This window comes from Balaenoptera musculus, chromosome 16 (genome assembly GCF_009873245.2).
Source record: "Balaenoptera musculus isolate JJ_BM4_2016_0621 chromosome 16, mBalMus1.pri.v3, whole genome shotgun sequence".
NCBI classification, from domain to species: Eukaryota; Metazoa; Chordata; class Mammalia; order Artiodactyla; family Balaenopteridae; genus Balaenoptera; species Balaenoptera musculus.
Window position 1 is genome coordinate 60576721 of NC_045800.1, and position 23820 is coordinate 60600540.

Genomic DNA, 23820 nt, shown 5'->3' on the forward strand with positions numbered 1-23820 from the left:
GCTAAAATTAGCAAGACCAACAAATACTAAATGTTGATGAGGATGTAGAGCAACTAGAACTCTCATATATTGCTGGTAGGAATGTAAAACGGTACCACTTTAAAAGAAAATCTAGGGGCTTCCCTGGTGGTGCAGCGGTTGAGAATCCGCCTGCCAATGCAGGGGACACGGGTTTGAGCCCTGGTCTGGGAAGATCTCACATGCCGCGGAGCAACTGGGCCCGTGAGCCACAACTACTGAGCCTGCGCGTCTGGAGCCTGTGCTCAGCAACAAGAGAGGCCGCAATAGTGAGAGGCCCGCACACCGCGATGAAGAATGGCCCCTGCTCGCCACAACTAGAGAAAGCCCTCGCACAGAAACGAAGACCCAACACAGCCAAAAATAAATAAATAAATTTAAAAAAAAAAAAAAAGAAAATCTAGTAGTTCCTTATAGAACCAAATATACTATTACCCTAGTGACTCAGCAGCAAATCTATTCCTGAGTAACTATCCATGAGAAATAAAAACATGTTCACAAAGACTTATACAAAAATATTAACAGCAACTTTATTCATAGTAGCCAAACGAAAGGAAACAGCCTAGACATCCACCAATAAGAGAACAGATGAACCATGGAATGTTAATCAGCAATAAAAAAAATTAAATAATATATGCAACAACATGAAAGAATCTAAAAAATATTATACTGAGTGAAAGAAGTATTATATAAAACATAACGTACATATGATTCCATTAATAAGAAATTCTAGAACAGGAAAAACTTAATCTACAGTAGAAAAAAATCATAGAAAGGGTTACCTCTCGGAGGGTAGGAGCAGAGAGTGACTACAAAGAGGCATAAGGGAATTTCTTGATAGAGGACTGGGTTACAAACATTTACGCACTTCTCAAAACTCAGCAAATGTACACTTAAGATTTGTGCATTTCACTGTATGAAAATATTTACAGGTAAAGACAAAAAACTCTAAACTGTTGAATTCTAGGTGATGGTATGCATGTTGAAATATTTATGGGGAAACATATTGATGTCTGCAATTTACTTTTGAAATGCATTCAAAAAGCAGATGAAGTAATGGATAGACAAAAGAATGGATAAGGTGAAAAAGAGAGTAAAATGTTAATGATAAAATCTAGGTGGTGAGTATATGTGTAATTATATACTATACATTTAAAATTTTTCATAATAAAATCTAAGAAAAAAAATCAGTCTATCCATGAGGGTGAACTATATCACAGACAGCTAAAGAAACTGTAAATGAATTAACACGTTCATATGGGTTACATATTAAATAATATGAAAAATATTCACAGTATTGCAGTTTTCTGGTATTTTTAATATTGGTCATAGTCTCCAAGGGCCAAAGGAACCTCTAGGTTGACTACCTAATTCCCAAAACAGAAAAGTTCTGTTACCAAACCTTTAAGTAAGCAACCAACCAATGGTACAGTGACAATCACCTACCCTCATTGACTAGGCAGTAAAGAAAGAAATTATATAAAATTCCTTAACAATAAATTTGAGAACCCACGATGGAGATTATAATCAAATGAAGACATAACAAATATAAAAATACTGATGAAAGGCTAGCATAACAATGGGATATATGAACTCTAAGAACTCTTAAATCCTTTTCTTACACATTGAGCCTACCATTTTACGATTAACACTTACTATAATCCCTTCTATAAGACAGAAGAAAGAAAATAATTTGGAAAAGATTCAGGACAGAGTTTTTAAATAGCACCTTAAAAAGTACTCAGAAAAATCATTACTTAACCTTGAGAAGAAAATAATAGTCTTGAAGCACTCAATCTACAGAAAAAGTTATTCTCCATAACTTGAGTACAAATGAAGATTACATTTAAACTAAACCACGAGGGACTTGAGTTAGATATTAAAGTATCTTTAACATAAAGGAGTGTCAAACACTAAGGAAACTCCCAAGGAAGTTTGTAAAATTCACCAATGTATTTATAAAAAGGACAGATAGAACCTTGACTATCATCAATAATAAGCGCAGCCCGTACAACACTGTAAATCAACTATACTTCAATTAAAATAATAATAGTAATAATAATAAGTGAGGTCCAACCTGTAGGTGTAGTTAGCCTCAAATTCCTCAAACTTAATTCTACATTATTATTTGACATTAGGTGTTTCAATAATAATTACAATTATCAGAACTTTCTTATGCACAATGGAGAAAAAAAAGTAGCCTACTAGAAAACAGAAGCATATACTTTATTTTAGCGTCCCTCTTTGGACAATCCTATGATATTGAAAAGAGATGAAATTTTTTTTTTAAGATTTTTTTTTTTGATGTGGACCATTTTTTTTCGAGTCCTTATTGAATTTGTTACAATATTGCTTTTGTTTTGTATGTTTTCGCTTTTTAGCCCTGAGGCATGAGGGATCTTAGCTCCCTGACCAGGGATCGAACCCACACCCCCTGCATTGGAAGGCGAAGTCTTAACCAATGGACCGCCAGGGAAGTCCCAGAGATGAATTTTTAAAACTCCCAAGTCTGTAATTTTTAACTAAAGACCTCACAGTTCCTGTGAGGTAGTAATCTTTTTAGATACTACCACAGGGCAGAAAAATAGCAACAGAGATATCCCAGAATCATGTATACAGCTATCCTACCTGAAAGATAGGACCCTACAAACATTAAAATTTTTTAAAGGAACAAAATTTTATTCACATTTAAAACTTTATATTTAAAGTGTTTTACTGTGTGCTAAACAGAGTTAGGCATTTACTTTTTCATAAGACAACAAACAAAATCATATTTCTCCACCTTAAGCACAGGGTGGAAGTCAACTGAGCAAGAGCCAAAATTAACAATGACAGTTTAACATTTTATCTGGGGAAAGAAAATGAAACGACCTATTTCCGAATATGCCCTTTGTCTAGAGGATGGGATACAATACTCCATATTCTAATGTGTGCATAGGAAGAATTATTTCCTGTGTTAACCTTCTGTAGTTTAAATTATCCTAATCCTACTAGGATTAAGATCATAATATTGATTACATCTTTATATTTTATACCCCACAGAATTTAAAAAATCAGATTGTTTACATGCATCTACTCCATAGACAGAGTAAATTATGTACAGCCTAGAGTTTAATGCACTTACAGTTCCTTGTGTTTCTCTTCAGCCAAGATTTGGTCATTCAGTTTAAGAGAATACCTGTTAACATAGAAACAAAAATATACTGGTCATATAAACATATGTTTGCCTCGTGGACATCTGACTGTGGTATCAACATACAGCCAGTTGACCCCTATCAAATAAACACTACCACACTGTTAACAGGTCTCTATCTTAATTGATAAAACATTTAAAACTGCCTAAGTTCTTTTTTTTTTAGTATTTATTTATTTATTTAGGATGCACCGGGTCTTAGTTGAGGCACGTGGGACCTTCATTGCAGCACACAGTATCTTTTAGTTGCAGCATGCAGACTTCTTAGTTGCGGCATGTATGCGGGATCTAGTTCCCTGACTAGGGATCGAACCCAGGCCCCCTGCATTGGGAGCACGGATACCCAGTGGACCACCAGGGAAGTCTCCCAAAGTGCCTAAGTTCTCTGATGGTCTATTAGTTACTTCCACAGACACCACCTCAAGAACTAAAGGGAGATGAACTTGATCATGCTTTAAAAATATGAGTTATCTTCAATATTCTTCTGTAGTGAATCATCTATGCTACTTTCACCCAGCAGTTCAAAATTCAAGAGACTACTACAATGTTAAGTATTTAATAGTTCACAAAACAATATGAAGTTATTCTTTTATTAAATACATAGCAAACATCTATGTGTACCAGACTATGTACTAGGTAGTGAGACACATGAGGAAAAGTAAGTTTTGGAGTTCTTGACTAAGCCATTTACTAGCTTAATGACCACAGCCAATTCTTTCACCTCTTTAAGTCTAAGTTTCCCTGGCTATAAAATAGAGGCTACCATAAATATTAGAACAGGGATCTTCCAATATCATATATTTATGCTACTGAAGGTAAACAGACTCTCTGAGGAGTACACAGAAATAGATAAACAACAATGGACAGGTCTTCAATTTCCACATGTATTCATTCCTTTCCTAAAACTAATCTGCCTGACAATGGATCAGAGGTCCAAACGGAGAGGTCATCCAAATTCTCCTTACTTGACTCCCCTTCCACAAGTCTTTACTCACTTTATAAGAAGAATGGCATACCTCTCGTCCATCCTGACTGAAACCGTACTGCATTGCCTAGGTATAAAAATCTCTGAAGTATTAAACAAGGAATGATTCATAATATTTTGTCTGCAAAGCCTTCTTTACTTAAAGTACTATAAACTGACTATAGGGCTTCCTGTTCTATACATTATTACTGTAAAGAATGAAGATAGAAATTAAAAATGAGTAATTGTGATAGGATGTTCTATTTTCAGATATATTATAGAATGGGGCAGAAGTTGGTGACAATTTTCATTTAAAAAGTTCATCATTTCTAGCCCATGTTCATCATCAAAGAATACATTACTTTTCAGGGAGAGTTCTGTGAAGCAAAACTCAGAGTTTCTAAAAAGAACAAGAAAGACAGTTCTTCCAAGCAACACACTTTTGAAACAAGTCTCCCTGCCTTCCATTTATCTACCAAGGATTAAATATCAAACATGGTTGTCACAGGAACACAAATCAAATCATTTATTTGAACTGAAAAATAAAGTCAGACTTCTTATATCATGAAAGTAAATCTGATTGGTTTGACAATGAAAGAACAGTTTTGCCAACAAGGTTCCAAGACAGACAATGGCTTTAAACTGAATAAATGGCTTTGGTTAAAACATGTTTAAGGCACCTGATAAAAACATCTTATCAAAAAAATATCCTTTTGACATAGGTATACTGAAGTTAACAATACTTAGCTTTTCTCAATACCTCCTGAACAATACCTATAAATAAAACACTATCAGATATAATTACTACCTAATATAATTATATTAAGAAGACTTAATAAAGCCTTTTTTGGTATACTTCCCGGAATTGCATGCCTCTAATGACTCTAATGACCCTGGCAAGTCAGGTGGTTTCTAGTCTTTGCTTTCAACGAAACTGAAGAAGGACTTAAATTATCAGCTGACAGATAAATAAAAATAATTTTGATGATAAATCATTTGATGACAGAAGAGTTCAAATAACTGAGTGACAACTGCTGAAACAAAACTGTGCATTACCATTCAATTTATTATGTAAACAAATTGCTCAGAATTTACACCTCTTAAAGAAAAAAGGGGGAAATAAAATTGATGTTGACCATTGTCTTATTGCAGCATTGAGTATTATTTATCTACAAAAGGTTGAATTAATTGAAAAACACTGAAGATCAGCTTCACCCATCTCATTCAAACATGCATTTCCAATAACTTCTTATTTTCTTGTTTAATAATGATTTAACATTTTAATACATTTATGTTGTTTTACTAACTATATGCTAATTACAATTTAAAAACTAGGAAATTTTTTTAAACTTGACTTCACATATATATATGCTGCAGAGATATACAATAGTGTGATCAATATGCACGAAAGGCTTTCTTTCATGCATAAAAATATATTGCCTTCATAATGTATGCATAGTATATTACATGCAAAACATAATCCATGCATAAAAATACACCACATAAGGATAAAATCTGGTGGGGAAAAGTGTAATAGAGATACAAATTTAAACAGAGAAAGGAATATAAATTTTTTAAATGTTTAAAAAGAGCCTGTTTGTGTCTTTTTATAAATGAATAATGGTAGATATCAAACCACAATGGTATTTAGCATCCACTAAGAGTGATTTATCAGTTTTATTTAATGTTACAATATAAAAATCATAAATATTAACTTAATGAGTGAGGAAGTACTTGTTCATCAAAATATTTTTATGGAAGTTAAAAAGTTTGCAACCAGTGGATTTGATGATATCTATGTCTTAGCAAAGTGCTTGGTACATATAAAATAGGAACTCAATCAATGTTACTTTCCTTCTTTCTCTAGCTGGCTAGTAAAAGAGAAAGAACAAACATTTCTTGCCCTTAAGGACCTCACAATTTAGTAGACAAATCAGAATAAAAGTAACTGCTCACAGTGTGATAAGTATTACAGTAAAGTTAAGTACAATGTATAATGTTTATTATAATAAACAAAAGAGGGAGTAATAAGTCTCCTTCATAAGAGGGTCAAAAAATGGACAGCTTTTATCTGTTGCCCAACTTCCTCTTCCTCTCCCATTTCATCTCTTCTTTGCTCCTTCCCCATGAACAACCTTCCCTTTTAAAGTCTGAGGACAAGAATCTGAAGGGAATAGTTAAGATGGCCCGTAAAAAAGATCCATAGTATAGGCAAGAAGCAGACTAGGATAGCCTAATTGTGATCAAATCACCCAAAGGGAAATTCTACTCTCCAGATTCACAGAGTACATCTTCAGGTCCTCAACAATAAATTTGCAAGATCCATTTTGCACTATCCTCCAGGCAAATTAGTTCTCTAACCCCAAACTTCAAAATGTTCAGTCTTCCCATAGTATTTCTTTCTCTGATCTGATATTCCCCTGCTCCAAACCAGGGAATTTTCCATCAGATCTCAGTAACCTTTACTTTTCTTCATCTTTGCTGCTTTTTATCAATTTTATCTTGCTTATCTCTTCCTTGACTCTTGCACCCTTCTTCTTAAGAACCTGACCTATACATATACTACCCAGAATCAGCCAAACTGCTAGGTTTGAGGACACAGTTATATACTAAAAGGACTGCCTCAAATTTATTTTGGAAATAGGCAAGATATAAATTAGAATTATAAATGTAAAAGTAAATATACCATCAGGTCCATAATTCTTACTAATGAAATGGAGCTATTTCTCACTGAAACATTTAATGTTAATGTTTGTTAAATGTTTGTTTAAATGTGGGGCTATAATTATATGTAGTTCTTATTTTCATTTAATGTATGCTGTTCTGCCAACCTAACTGCTGTTGGCAGAAAAAAAAGATACACAGCCTTTTGAATCTATTACATTTAACTTATTCTCTGAATATTCAGTTTTAAATTACTAAACGTCAAAGGGAAAATTCAACTTAGTAGGAAGTAGAAAGTAGAGCGCTATACTTCAACTTTCTACTATGTCTTTTCCAGAATAATACAAAGCACAGACTATTTTTCAGTTGGGTTTTGTTTCCTAAAAACGTGATTAAACAGATGTTCTGCTTTTATATCCATTTCTTGATTCAAACATGAACATAGTCCCTAAAAAAGCCAGAGACAGCAAAATGGTATAGTGGTAGTTCTCAACCTTTTTTCTACCTGAATTTACCAGAGGGAAAAGAAATACACACCAATCAGCAGAAAATGAGGAAGCAGGAGAGAGCACAGGGAAGGGCCCTCTTTACCCTGCCTCTAGTCTCCACAAAGAGAGCCTCTGAGTCAATGAAACTACATTAGACTGAAAGTCTAAGACCTGTGTCATTGTCCTGATTCTGCCATTAAGTAGACAAGCCATTTAATTTCTCTAAAGAGGATAAAACTACCTATGTGACAGGGTTGCTATGTGGATCAAAAAAGATAATACTTCAGGGGGCTTCCCTGGTGGCAGTGCAGTGGTTAAGAATCCGCCTGCCAATGCAGGGGACACGGGTTCGATCCCGGGTCTGGGAAGATCCCACATGCCGCGGAGCAACTAAGTCCATGTGCCACAACTACTGAGCCCGTGTGCCACAACTACTGAAGCCTGCGCCCCTAGAGCCTGTGCTCCGCAACAAGAGAAGCCACTCCAATGAGAAGCCCACGCACCACAACGAAGAGTAGCCCCCACTCGCCACAACTAGAGAAAAAGTCCCCGGGCAGCAACGAAGACCCAACACAGCCAAAAATAAATAAAATAAACAAATTCTAAAAAAAAAAAAAAAAAAAAAAAAAGATAATACTTGAAAAGGGCCCAGCACATTATTTAACAGGTATAAATGCTCACCCCTCCCCCTTTCTTGGAATGCCTCCACCTCTACCAAATGAATAATTAAATTAGCTCAAAAATAGATAGGGGGGGTCGTTAAAGTGTTTCACTTGTTCTGAAACAACTGCACAACTACAAATTTCCATTAAGGAAACATCAGACAGTTGTATACAAGGATGTCAACTAGAGCATAATTTATGGAAAAGTAAAACTGTAAACTATTACACCATCCAAAAAGTACCCAACTGCATCAGTAAATCACAGTTCAACCATGGGGAAATGGTTCAATATTGTTTTTAAAAAAAAAAAGGAGAGGGACTTCCCTAGTGGTCCAGTGGGTAAGACTCCGTGCTCCCAGTGCAGGGGGCCCAGGTTTGATCCCTGGTCGGGAAACTAGATCCTGCACACATGCTGCAACTAAGAGTTCGCATGCCACAAGTAAGAAGTCCGCATGCCACAACTAAAAAAAAAAAATCCTGGAACTTCCCTCGTGGCGCAGTGGTTAAGAATCCACTGCCAATGCAGGGGACACGGGCTAGATCCCTGGTCCGGGAAGATCCCACATGCCGCAGAGCAACTAAGCCTGTGCACCACAACTACTGAGCCTGTGTGCAACAACTACTGAAGCCCGCAGCCCAGAGCCCGTGCTCCGAAGCAAGAGAAGCCACTGCAATGAGAAGCCCGCGCACCGACGAAGAGGAGCCTCCACTCACTGAAACTAGAGAAAGCCCATGAGCAGCAACGAAGACCCAATGCAGCCAAAAATAAATAAATAAAATAAACAAATTTATAAAAAAAAAAATCCCGCATGCCGCAACTAAGACCCAGCGCAGCCAGAATGAATGAATAAATGAATGAATGAATAATTTTTTTTTAAAAAAGAAAAAGATTGCAATATACTCCCAAAAAGAATTGGAAACATATATATCAAAATATTATATATCATTGCATATGATTTTTATTTTTGTGTGTTTTTAAAATGTACATAATAAGTATATTATTTTGAAATTAGAAAAAATATATTAAAAACAATTACAGGGCTTCCCTGGTGGTGCAGTGGTTGAGAGTCCGCCTGCCAATGCAGGGGACACGGGTTCGAGCCCTGGTCTGGGAGGATCCCACATGCCGCAGAGCAACTGGGCCCGTGAGCCACAATTACTGAGCCTGCGCGTCTGGAGCCTGTGCTCCGCAACAAGAGAGGCCGCGATAGTGAGAGGTCCGCGCACCGCGATGAAGAGTGGCCCCCGCTCGCCGCAACTAGAGAGAGCCCTGGCACAGAAACGAAGACCCAACACAGCCAAAAATAAATAAATTAATTAATTAATTTAAAAAAAAAAAAAAAAACAACGTACCAATGACTGAGCCGCACCCCACAGCAATTAAATCTGAATGTCTACAGATAGGACCCAGTCCAGACACTATATTTAAAAAAAAAAAAAAAAAAAATTACATACAACATTTTAGAATGTGGTTATGATACTCGTCCGGATACAGTTTCCACTTAAACTTTTCAACCAATGAACCTGTAAGCCTCCAAAGATTACATGACAACTTTTCTTGTACAAAAAAATTTAAATAAATTTAATTTAAATACTTTATTATATAAATATTGACAGCAACAGGTGACAAGTAAGTAGGAAGAAGGGAAGTGGGAAGGGAGGGAAAAGAAGGGGGAGAGGGGACACAGGAGGAGGGGAGAGGAGAAGGAGAAATACTTCCCTCAATCCTGTCTGAGCTATTTAAGGAAGACACTCTTGAAGCAAAAAAAAGAATAAAATCCAATAATGGCATTCCTACCATGGGCAATGGGAAAATGGTATTGTTATTTAGGTTTATAATTAAATATCAGAACACATAAATAGAATGTATTAATACATTATAGATAACTATTGAGATACGCTAGAACAACAGTAGTATACAACTAACAGTAATAAAACAAAGTTGGAGCCTTTTGTAAGACTGAAACAGACACTATTTATTCAAATGTGTTCTTTCCCTGAAGATTAGCATAACTTAGAATTTCAGGCTCAGAAAGGTCCTTCAAGAGACTGTGAAGTCCAGAAACAGCCCAGTCATAAATGAAATGCCCTACCAATGTCACAGATAGTAATGTCAAGCTAAGACTTGCTATATAGCAGGATGATAATAAAATATTCCATAAATACTTGCAACTAAGATTGCCCTCTGAGAATTAAATGAGTAAAATTATAGAAATCTACAAATATTACCATATAAACCAAAGAACCCTAATGGTTCCTGTCAAGTTTTATAAAGTTGACAGAATCAGTCATACAGATAGTGTGGATATAGTGAGATTTTAAACAACGTAACTTTTAAATGGCTCTTGCAATTGTAAGATAAAAGTTGATTCAAACATATTAGAGGGACTTCCCTGGTGGTCCAGTGGGTAAGACTCCACACTCCCAATGCAGGGGTCCCAGTTTGATCCCTGATCGGGGAACTAGATCCTGCATGCATGCTACAACTAAGAGGTTGCATGGTGCAACTAAGAAGTTCACATGCCACAACTAAAGATCCCGCATGCCGCAACGAAGATCCCACATGGTGCAACTAAGACCCAGTGCAGCCAAAATAAATAAATATTTTTTTTAAAAAACATACTAGAGGGAATTCCCTGGCAGTCCAGTGGTTAGGACTCTGTGCTTCCACTGCCTGGGGGCCAGGTTCAATCCGTGGTCAGGGAACTAAGATCCCGCAAAGTGCGTGGTGCGGCCAAAAAAAAAAAGCAAATAAAAAAAAAAAAAAACCATATTAGAAAGCACAGAGAACTATATTCAATATCCTGCGATAAACCATAATGGAAAAGAATATTAAAAAAGGAAGGTATATATATGTATAACTGAACCACTTTACTGTACAACAGTAATTAACACAACATTGTAAATCAACTATACTTCAATTTTAAAAAATATAAAACAAAACATTAGAAAGGAAGAAAAAGGAGATCAAAAGTGTTAATCCACTAATCTTTCAGCTTTCACTGAAGCTGAAATTTAAGAGGCTTATAAAGAAACAGATTAAGAGTAAACAATGGGGGGGCTTCCCTCATGGCACGCTGGTTAAGAATCCGCCTGCCAATGCAGGGGACATGGGTTCAAGCCCTGGTCCAGGAATATCCCACATGCCACGGAGCAACTAAGCCTGTGCACCACAACTACTGAGCCTGTGCTCTAGAGCCTGCGAGCCACAATTAGTGAAGCCTGTGCACCTAGAGCCCATGCTCCGCGACAAGAGAAGCCACCGCAATGAGAAGCCCGCGCACCGCAACGAAGAGTAGCCCCCACTCACCGCAACTAAAGAAAGCTCTTGGGCAGCAACAAAGACCCAAGGCAGCCAAAAGTTAATTAATTAATTTTTTTTTAAAGTAAGCCGTGGGGTTAGAATGCAAATAACCACAATAAGTTATAAGGTTTATGAAAATAATATTTTAAATTCTCATTAAAAAACTAGATGAGGATTAAAACTCAATTAGAGAAAGCTGGAGGAAATAATAATTAAGCTAGATTTAAACCTAAACACATAGAACTATACTCTTTGTATTTTAAAAAACTCGTTGATAATTATTCATAACAACCAGCCACATATTTTCATTAAAGGAAATTTTTTAAATTTGGTACTTGTAAGATGTCACCACTTGGCTCTTGGGCCACCTGAACAGAACTAGCCCACTTTGTATCACACTTCCTATATATTTCTAAGTACATTTTAATCTGGATTCTGTCCCTACATGTCACTCCACTGTGATTTACTTAGCTGAGGTCACCACTGACATCCTACTGTCAAATCCAGTGGACTCCTGTAGGCTTTATGTTAACAATCTGTTACATCTGATATTATTAACCACTCTGTCATACAAAGTCACTATTCTTTGTGAGACCTTATCTTAGTTCTCCTGCTACAAGCTCACCATTTCTTCTCCATCTCCTACCATACTTCTTCATCTACCCATCCATTAAATGTTCTATCTTCACCCCACTTCTCCTTTTACTTTATGCCCTTCCTCTAGAAAGGCTTATCTATTGGTTGCTTTAAACACTACCTATATAATAATGGTGGCAGCAGTGGTGGTGATGATGATGATGATGATAATGGTAACAATAGCTAACATTTACTGAACGGCATTATGTCAAATTACAATTAAATATAATGTTTATTACACGTCTCTCCCACCATGAATCCTCTACCCACCAGAAACATAAATCAAACTCTCTCCTAAATATATCCACTTAGATATCACACATTCATCTCATGCATGAACAAAACAACTCAATCTCTCCATCCCCTCTAACAGGTCCTCCCCCTCCCATACTCCCTAACTCAGTTATAAATAACAACATCTAGTCATTCACCAAAACTAAACATTGGAATGTAATCCCTGACTCCTTTGCCCTTTTCATTAAACCAATCATCAAGTCTTACCTTTATAACACTGAAGTATTACTGAACTTTCTCCCATTCTCTCCTAACTGTAATGATTAGGTCACCATCTCTCAACACGTCTATCACTACAGCCTCCTTTAATTTATCTCTTCAAATTCCCTGACCTACTGCAGACACAGTGATTTATAGAATTCTAAACGTGAATCTGACCATGTCATCCGCCTGCTTATTAACCCCCCTCAAGTTGTCTCCATTGTCTGTAAAAGAGATGTGAGACATTCCAAGCTCTCTAGTAGCCAACAATATTAGCTAGCATATGGCAAATACATAAATTATCTCATTCAATCCTCACATTATAATATTCCTATTTTAATATTCCTACTATAATATTCCTATTTTATTCACAAGGAAACTGAGCTTCCACAGATTAAGAAATATAACCAAAGTCACACAACTACAAGTCACTCCAGAGCACAATCTTAACCTGTATTCTATAATGCCACAGTATATGAATCAATTTCTTTCTACATTTGTCTCCTCAATTACACTACTAGCTGCTTAAAGGCAAGAAACCTATTTAACACTGTAGTCCCAGTATTTGGAAAAATGCTGACCACAAAGCAGGTGCTCCAAAAAATGTATACTGAGCTCAAATGAACTGTTAAAAATGAATCCATGCTTAGGTAAGCCTCAGGAATACCATTTTCCTCAATATTCAAAGTCAGGTCTGGAGGTACTTCCCTGGTGGTCCAGTGGCTAAGACTCTGCGCTCCCAATGCAGGGGGCCTGCATTCGATCCCTGGTTCGGGAACTAGATCCCACATGTTGCAACTAAAGGTCCCATATGCCACAACTAATGACCCAGTGCAGCCAAATAAATAAATAAATATTAAAAAAAAAAAAAAAGACAGACCAAGGTTGTTTAAAAAAAAAAGTCAGGTCTGAAAATCAGAGAAGCCACAAGGAATACTGTCTTATAATATCTGGGGCAAAACGAAGTCTTCATAAATGAGTCTGTGTTCATTCAGCATCCATAATTTAGGTCTTATTTGAAGAAGCTCCAGAACAACTCAAAACCAATTACTTAATATGAAATAATATAAAGATTCAGAGTTTATTTCAAATTCAAATTTCAATACCAGTTTATTTCAAAGTCTAAGAATCTAGAATTCATTAAAAAAAAATCAAAATAGCCGAAGACCATCTTTCTTTTAATGAAGGGCAAAGGTAACTAAGTTAAAGGAAATATTCAAAATTCAGTAGCCTTTCCAAATACCACGAATAACCTAAAAAAGTTATTGAAAAAAATTCTACTCACAATAGCAACAACTATATTTTAAAAATACCTAGAATAAACCTAACAAAAATGTACACTTATGAAGAAAACGAAATTTTGCAATAAGACCTAAGCTACAGTGTCTAATACTATAACCACTAACCACATTACTATTTGAATTTAAATTAATTAAAATAAAATAAAATTTAAAAATTCAATACATCAGTGGTCAGACTTCCCTGGTGGTCCAGTGGTTAAGACTCTGTGCTTCCACTACAGGGGGCACGGGTTTGATCCCTGGTCGGGGAACTAAGATCCCACAGGCCTTGCGGTGCAGCCCAAAAAAAAAACACATCAGTTGCACTAACCACACTTCAAACATTCAAAGCTAAATGTGACTACTGGTTACCATATTGGAAAACACAGATATACAACATTTCCAGCACTGCAGAAAGTACTAGTGGACCGCTGCTGCAGAGACAGTAAGTTACCCCAGATTTCATTTTTACTTTTTTTTTTTTTTTCCTTTTTACTTTTAATCGCTTCTACATGGTTTGAATTTTTTCCAAGAATCATTTATTTTTATAATTTTTGAAGCTAACAAATTTAGCAATGATCACTCCGTAAGATGTGTAAGTCTAAAAAAAAACTATTCATTTTGCAACCCTGTATTTAATGTACTTAGAGCCTATGTGTTATTGAAATATATAAAAGAATACATAAACTAAATGGAGAAATACATGTATAGATAGAAAAACTCATATGTTAAAGATCTCATTTTTCCCAAATTCATCTATAAAGGTAATGCAATTCCAAACAAAATCCCAGAAAGAATTTTTGTAGAACCTGACAAGCTTATTCTAAAATCTGTGGACAAAAGAAAAGAGCCAAGAACAACTAAGAAAATTCTTGAATAAAAATGAAGTGGAGGGACTTGCCCTATCAGACATCAAGACTTAGTGTAAAGCTTTAGTAACAAAATAAAAATAGGGCTGTATTAGTTCAAGGAGAGACAAACAGACCAGAAGGGGGGAAAAAAAAAATTAAGAAGCCAGAAACCAAACTATAGATAAATAAAAATTGGCATTGCAGATCAGTGGGTAGAAGTTGGCCTATTCACAATATAGTAATATAATAGCTGATTCCCTCAAAGGAAAACCTTTTTAAAAACTAGATCCCTACCTCACATCATATACAAAAATCAATTCAGGATCAATTAAGGACCTAAATACACAAAGCATAATGTTATAACTTGTAGAAGAAAATATTGCAAAGTAGCTATATCGAGACTTAACTACAAAAGTGTCAGAGCATCTCACAATTAGTTTTAAACAAAACAATGATACCTTTTAACTGTATATAAGGAGTCTCACTTGACACTCCAAATATTGTTTCACCTTCAAACCTAATATACATAATTTATCAAAGTAATTCATCGTAACTTATACAAATAATTCACCTGCAAATTTTTGGCATTGAATAATCAGTGTTGAAATTTATGACCAACTATTATTACTTTGAGTATTTTTGGAGTAAACATTAAGTAATATCTTTCCTGCATGCTTACATTAATCAAGATTTACCTAAGGTTCATATCATTATATTATTAAGGATTTATGTCTGTGAGAGAAACACATTTCGTGAACTACTCTAGCTTCCCTTCTTAAAACTGAGTATTTTTATTTCTAATGATGATTTTTATTTCCCAATTACCATTTCATTAATTCTCTCATTCCTCTTACTTCTGTGGTATTTATCTGGTGTCAGGAAAAATTAAGGCAAATCTGTCTTACATACTCCTTCCCTCTGTTTTCCATCCCTATTAATACATTCCTTTCCTTTATTCCCCATAATTACACCAATACTCATCTGGAAGTATCTATATGTTCCATATTTCCTCCTCCCCTCACACCCACTGTTGTCTCTTCAATATGCTGGAAAAGATTATTCTCAATAGCCTACTTACTTCCTACCACAAGTGTCCTACTTATTTTCAGTTGCAATATTTTGGCAAATTGGATACATCAAAACTAACTAACTTAATTCTGCTTTTCTCAGATCCTAATTTTTTCTTATTCAAGGGAAAAACCAGCTTTACAATCTTCAAATAAAGACTAGCATACTCTAGAAGAAATTTAATTTTTGAATATCAAATAATTATCTAGTTGATATTTCTGAATCATGGTAATGCTTGCTCTATTCTGGAAACAGGTCAATTGTAGACAACATACCACCCTCCCAACATAAGAAGTGCATTGTTTTGAAAGTTCAGTCAAAAAGAGAATTGTTGAGTCTTTCAATCTCTCACAAAGAAATTATTAATCTACTCTGATGCACTAATTAAAACTAAATGTTAACAATTTTTGGAGCAAACTACACACATTTTTCTCATCTACACTATATCTATACTAAAAGGAAAATAGAATTTCATTAAGTTTATGAGCCTTTATGTATCTACTTAATTTACACTCAAAAAATCTGGATGTATAATTGAGTTTTTCACTTTCAAATTAATACTTCCATAGTAAGATAATAGAAAATAAAGAATACAGGTTTTACAATTAAAACAAGCATGTATTTCAAATTACTGCACAATGACTGATACATTTTTTGGTATGAACAAATGTCTTAAGCTCTGTTATTTTTCACAAGGATAACTACCTCATAAAGTTGTCATGAGGACTAAACTAATACCATATAAAAACGGACCTAATACATATTGAATAAATGCTTTATTGTCAGATAATAATTGTTAAAAATTATTATACTCTTATTTTCCTCCTTACTCTTGAAAGTTTTTCAGATGGATTCTCCATGGCCCTTCTTTAGATTCAACCCCTTGTTGTATACCAGTCCAGTGTGCAAAGACCATTAGAATATGATGGTTCTTGTTCTTTAAAAAACTGCTCTGAAAAGCTTGACAAACATAGCATGTGAAAAATATATCTTCACAAAAATGTATGTGAAGGAAATATCAATTCTCTCATTAACTTTTAACACTGAACACTTAAAATTCCACTTTAAAAAGGCCTTCCATAAAAAAATGTTTTTCAGTCAAATGCTATTTACCAAGTGCGTAACATGTATCCAGCACCATGCTAAGGGTCATGTAAGAAAAAAGCATAGTGCAGTTCCTTTGCACCAAGAGCTTACTGTCTATAGAAAAGATTTACTAAGGTACTTTCCTTAATTGCCTCTCTCCCCAGCAATGTTTATAAACGCTGCATGCAAGGCTTATACTATGGATATTTAATTATAAACCTAGTACAAAAAAAAAATATTGAGCTTCCTCTCAAGTAAGAAATTAGAAAGCAGAAGAGAGTAATGAGAGCCAAGAAAGTCAAAGGAAATTGTAAATTAAAGGGAAAAAAACCTCTCTTTTATTCAAAACACTGCTTGTCTGGACAAATCGTAAGTTAAGATCATCACATAAATTACACAAATTGTTAAATAGTTAAAACAAAAGATGAGGCCAGTAATCAACAAAAGATATGAACTAAAGGAAAGTAAAAAAATCATTTTTATTTATCCAGAGATTGCTCTGACATAGAAACCAGGCTTACCCATTTTGAATCCCCAAAATCTGGCACGTAGTTATTAATTCTTAGTTTGTACAATAGGTTTAAATTGTTAATAATTTAATCATCTGTTTAAAAAATAAAGGTAGTTAGTGTGGCATGGTAGAAAAAGGAACAAATAGGGTCAGGAGATACAGATTCCATCTCAGGCTTGCACTGCTAACTGTAATCAAGGGCAAAACATCTAACTTTGCTGAGCCTGTTCCTCTGTTGTAAAATGAATAAAGAGGACTAAATTATCTCCAAATTCCAATTTGTCTCAAAAATCCTATGAGTCCATGGTTATACATTTCCTGCTATAGTACATATAATAATAGTGAAATACACACACTCACACTCCTTGGACTTCCACTTATATATGGCAGAAAGATTATCTACTCTTCCTTCCAAGACTGTTAAAATGATAATAAAGGCACAAAAAAAGGCAAACACCTACACGATCAAAAAGAATACTAATGTAATTAAGCGTTAATGGTCAAAAGGTTTCCACAAATTTTCAGAAAAAGGAAAGCAGCTGAGGAACTCAGCAGCGCTAAAGAAACTAAAATCTCATTTGCAACTGAAAGAGGCTACTTATGATAAGCAAGACTAGTCCACCTGCAGAAACCCTAAATCTCAGAGGATACAGATAAGGCATGGAGCTACAAGTAAGGAAATGGACTACCATCTCACCATCACAACTTACAATTCCTAAAGTAAATTAGAGATAAATTAGAGGTTTATTCCCTCAAGAAACCAAAGAGAAGCACCTCGGAACTAAGGAACAACAGGCAAACCAGGGGGAGTAGAGAGGGACAGGTGAAACTGCCTACTTAATTATGGTACCTCTAGCCCTCTTTCCCTGGCCAACTCAGAATAAAACAGCCAAGCTTAAACCTTCAGAAAGGAAAATGGAAGACTTTTCTGTAAAGAAACTGAACAGACTCTTTAGACTTCCAGATACTAACATTAAGGGTCACACCTCAGCCCCCCAAACTAGGTTTTTAGCATAACCAAGCCACAATAAAGTCCCATCAGTCAACAAGTCCAACCTGATAGGGACAGAGTAAAGGGACGAAGTAGGTAATTAAATAGTTAATCCTACTAGAGGACTGTAAGTAAAGAAAAAAGTATGGGAGACCCCTATAAGTTATTGATCACTCAAGAAAGAAGGTTTGCTTAACCACAAAACCAAGCTGGCTTGCTTAGCAACAAAACCATGCAACAGAAGCATGAGACATGCCCCCAAACAATAAAACAATGGTGGCATGAGACCCACATCCTGCTCAGTGAGCTCAGTAAGTTAATGACCCCTTGGACATGCTCTCTGCACACATAAAAAACAATAATTTATGGAAAGGTGACATTTCAAAGTGAAAGACCCTCATTGTACTGAGACACGGAATAATTTTTCCATAGTGCCATGACAGTCCCGGTTTGACCACGTAGGGACAAGAAAACTCCCCCGCCCGACACAGAGAAGGAACTGATGATGGAAGTGTGATGTCTACTCAAGAATGAGGAAGAAGGTGGTCTTCTCCCCCTCCCACTTTTTCTTTGATTATAAAACTGTAGCCCACTATGTTCTCGGGGCACAGCACCTTCTCACCTGCCCACTTGAAAGCCTCACAAGTGCCCTACTCTAATAACTCACTTCTTATCTATCATTTTGCCTCTCACTGAATTCTTTTTGCGCTGAGACATAAAGAACCGGAGCTCCTCGGAGCCCCCTGAAACGCCACCTAGCGGTTTCAAACCCACATATACCAACCTGCCAATGAGGTTTTGAATGTGGGGTATGGGTGTGTGTGTGTGTTTGAAAAAAAAATTTTTGGCTTTATTTATTAGTGCTCTTTGGCTATGTAACAAATTCACCCAAAACCTGGAAGGTTAAAACAACAGTCATTATCCCACACAGTTTCTGAGGGTCAGGAATCCAGGAGTAGCTTAGCTGAGTTTTTCTGGCTCAAGGTCTCTCACGTGGTTGCAGTCAAGCTGTCAGCCAGAGCTGCAATCATCTCAGGGCTCAACAGAGAATGGAGAATCTACTTCTCAGCTCACTTACATGGTTGTTGGCAAGTCTCAGTTCCTCACTAGCTATAGGTCTGAGGCCTCTACCTCCAGTCATTTGAGCCTCTCACAAGGTGTCTGAATGTCCAAGAGAGAGAAAGAAGAGAGCAGCCACAATGGAAGACACAGTCTTTTACAACATAATCTCTGAAGTAGGATACCATCACTTCTGCCATATGCCACTGGTTACACAGATCAGCCATGGTGCAATGTGGGAGGGAACTACTCAAGAGAATGCCAGGAAGAGGGGATCATCAGGAGCCATCTTGGAGGCTGACTATCATAGCCTGCCTTCTGGCCCCCAAGGATCCCTGCCTCCTATTTTTCAAATCCATGTGTAGTGCCCTCCCACATTATACCAGGTTTGGTTTGTATGACCAATAACAAGCATATGGCAAAAATGATGACATGTTACTTCCAAGAATAGGTTATAAAAAAGACTGCAGCTTCCATCTAGGGAAAATTATACTATTACTCTCTCTCAAGTCACTCACAATAGGGTAAACAGCTGCCACATTTTTAGGACACTCTGAGATTTATGAAGTGAGGGACTGAGGCCCTCACTCCAACAGCGCTTAAGAAACTGAGGCCAGCCAACAGTATCAACGAGCTTGGAAGCCACAGTTGAGCCTTGAAATTATTGCCACCCTGGCAAACAGACTGACCACAACTTCATCAGAGACCCGAAGCCAGAACCACCCAGTGATGCTACACTCTCAAATTCCTGACCCTCAGAAACTGTGTGAAAGACTAAATGTATGTTACTTTAAGCTGCCAAGTTTTGTGGTTATGTATTACATAGCAATAGGTAACTATTATTACACAGCAACAGATAACTTCATTAAAGCTTTAAGAAAAAAAAGCTCATAAAAGCAATTAAGGATTGTTACAAAAATATTAAATTGTATAGAATATTGAAATAAAAGTACCCACCCTAGCCAACCCACCCTCCCATGACCACTGGAGTTTAGAACATATCCTTCCAGACTTTTTCTTATTCCTTTGCAAATAAACAGAATAAGCTTTTTTAATGTCTTACCCTTAAATAAGAACAGACAGCCAAAGATCACCTAATATTGGAGGAAAGTTTCCACCATGAAGGAGAAAGGCCACAATAAACAACCAGAAAAGAGCAATCCACAGGGAACAAAGATAAAGCAGGAAAGAAAAGACATTCAAAAACCAAACAAAACCAACTCTAATCAATATACTTAGACAGACAAGGGAAAAAAATGCATCCATAACACAAGAACAAAATGTTACATAATGATAATTTACTAGTACCAAAGTCAAAAAAAAAATTCTAAAAGCTTCCATAGAGAAAAAACTGGTGATATAAAGAGATCTATTAGATGCTGGAAGACAATGGCACATGCCTTCAAAATTCTCAAAGAAAACTCTATACTAACCAATCAATAAGATGTGAGGGGGAAAAAAATTTAAAAGATCATCAGACATATACAAAGATTCAAAAAATTACCTTACATGTGCTTATGCACTCTTTCTCTGAAGGATATGCTATACACACACACACACACACACACACATACACACACACACAGAAAACCAATAAAGAAGATATGAGATAAAGGAAGACTGCTGTTTAAAAGGAAAAAAAAAGAGACAAGTCTAGCAACACAACCAGTTCAGTTTGGAGCACAAAGATGGAGAACTGAAGAAGGGAGGTCACCAGAGGAAAAGAGGTTGATAGACTTACTGATTTTGAGGAGGAGGGGTAGAGGGGAGAATGGTTATTAGGCACATGACAGACTTAATAGAGTGGCTATTGAAAATTTGAATAAGTGTATAGAAAATAGTGCAAATGAACACAGGATGCAATAAGTCACTGAAAGAAAAAAAATGTTTTATAAGTAATCAAAGTCTACAAATCTGTTCACAATGATTACTGATCTGGTTTTTTTTAATTTTATTTATTTTTATTAATTAATTATTTTATTGGCATAGAGTTGATTTACAATGTTGTGTTATTTTCCACTGTACAGCAAAGTGAGTCAGTTATACATATATATATATCCACTCTTTTTCAGATTCTATTACCATATAGGTCATTACAGAGTACTGAGTAGAGTTCCCTGTGCTATACAGTAGGTTCTTACTAGTTATCTATTTTATATATAGTAGTGTGTATATGTCAATCCCAATCTCCCAATTTACCCCTCCCCCCACCCCTTTCCCCCTTGGTAACCGTAGTTTGTTTTCTACATCTGTGATTCAATTTCTGTTTTGTAAATAGGTTCATTTGTACCCTTTTTTAAAATTTGTTTTAATGTAATATAACAAAATGGGGAAGATGAAGAAGAGGAAATGGTGTGAGTAAAAGAGAGCTAAATCCTTAGGTATCATAACAGAGACTATATATAATATCGAAATAGCTAGAGAGAGAGACCTCAGAAAGCCCTAAGCTTAGGACGACTAGGTGGATGGGTATTCATGAGACATTAATCTCCAATTCACCTATTCTCCCAGTAAGCATTCAGGAATGCACAGGGGTTCTGACAAGTAACCAGAACCTGGTCAGCAAGGACAAAAGTAATCAGAAACCCTCCAACAATTTAAAAAAAAAAAAAAAAAATCAAGAGAGTGTATAAATCCTGTTGAGAATGGCAAAAGCAAAGTTCTCAGAAGGTCAGAGGGAATCCTCTCCACCATCACCCAGTAACAAGATTTGGTCATCTACTCTCCTAGTGACTTGAAGACCAAGTGTGCCCCTCCACACAGTGCTATTGTATCCTCTATTCTGGAATCCTTCCTAATGGAATCATGTTCTTGTATCCTTTCCTTACATTAAAGGAACTTTTATCCTTTGCCTCTCCAATCAATCACCCTTATGAAAAATCACACAAATACTAGCATATTATTTAGAAATAGGCAGATAGCAGGAAAAAAACAGCTAACAGAATTTAAAATCTTCTGGAAAAACAGCACTTATGCAGAATGGGGTAAAAGCAAGGGGAAAGATGGAAGATGCAGCAAAGAACTGATTTTTTCCTTAAAAACCTTCAGTACTAGCTTACTTTTTAACTAGTATTAGTTTTACAATAATTATTTTTTTAATTGAAAAGGCCAAATACTGTTTTTAAAAAACTCAGAATCACAAAAACAAATACTTTATAAGAATTTTAACAGTTAACTCATTTTTATAGTGTAAGATACTAATAAGTATATATTTAATTCATTTGTTATAGTACCTAGCAAATTGTTCCTGGATAATTTATTTTTACACAGTGCAAATATAAAACACTCATCTAAACACGGTCTAAAATGTAAGTTAAACATAGTCTGTTGAAATGATAAGGAATACTTTCAAGTGTATTATGGAAGAAATGGTCAGAATATAAGAAAGAGAATGCTCTACTTTTTATGATTAGAGTTCAAAAACGTGCTTTTTATCTCCAAGTACTGATTTCAAAAGTCAGTTTTACTGATTAAAACCCTCCCAAAATAAAAAAATAAGACTTCAGCTGGCCATTTAGGATCAGCTGCTAGTGAAACAAGCTATCTGAGTTCCCAATACTGTCAGCACACAGCTGCCAGATCATAATCACTCTGATCATATTTGCATGAACCTTTAAAAACATAGTATACAGTGAAAAAAAAGCTTATTTCCTAAGACTACACGTAGTATTATCCCATAAACACAAACATATACAATCTCTCTCTGGGTTATACATAGATGTCTGGGGCATGTTCATCAAAACAGTTTAACACTGGTTACACGTCATAAAATTTCAAATTTTTTACTTTCTCTCTGTACTTTTATATGCTATTAGAATTTTTTTAAAACAGTGACAATCAATTAGTTGATTTCCTGGACAAAACATCTCACGCTAAGCAAACAAAGGAGTTCTAACTTCAAACGCATAAATTCATGTCCATTGATTCTATTTTGTTTTATTTATAAAGCTTTCCTGACATGTAACTGACATACATCAATACATCTTACATATTTAAAGTATACAATTTGATAAGTTTTGATACATGTATATGTTCATCAAATCATTATACAATCAAGATAACGAACACACTCCTAAAAGCTCCCTCCTGTCTCTCTGTAATCTCTCCTTCCTGCCCTCCACCACACCCTGGCACATGCACAGGAAACCAATGATCTGCTTTCTGTCACTATAAATTGAATTCCCTATAATCTCAATATAAATGGAATGATACAGTATGTATTCATTTTTGTCTGGCTTCTTTCAATGAACACAATTATTCTGAGTTTCATCCAAACAATACTCTATTCCTTTTTTATTTCTGACTAGAATTCTAATGTATGGGTAAACAATCTGTTTAATGATTCACCTGTTGATAGACATTTAGATAACTTTCAGGTTCTAGCTATTAAAAACAAAAATCACCACGAACATTAGTGAACACGTCTTTGTATGGACACACGTTTTCACTTCTCTTGGGTAAATATCTAAGAATGAAATGGTTTTATCAAATAGATGTGTGTTTAACTTTTTAAACTGAAAATTCAGTGCAGCATTTTAACTCCTCATGAG

At 35.7% G+C, this 23820-nt stretch overlaps 1 protein-coding gene across 4 annotated transcripts in view; it reads right to left on the bottom strand.

Annotated features, from left to right (window-relative positions):
* Nucleotides 1-23820, bottom strand: part of ADK (adenosine kinase) — a 493701-nt gene that overhangs the window by 422684 nt on the left and 47197 nt on the right. For all 4 annotated transcript variants that reach the window (XM_036827944.1, XM_036827943.1, XM_036827946.1 and 1 more), the window contains one exon: nt 3143-3196. In XM_036827944.1, coding sequence (XP_036683839.1) covers nt 3143-3196 — 54 coding nt within the window. The remainder of the gene's footprint in view (nt 1-3142; nt 3197-23820) is intronic.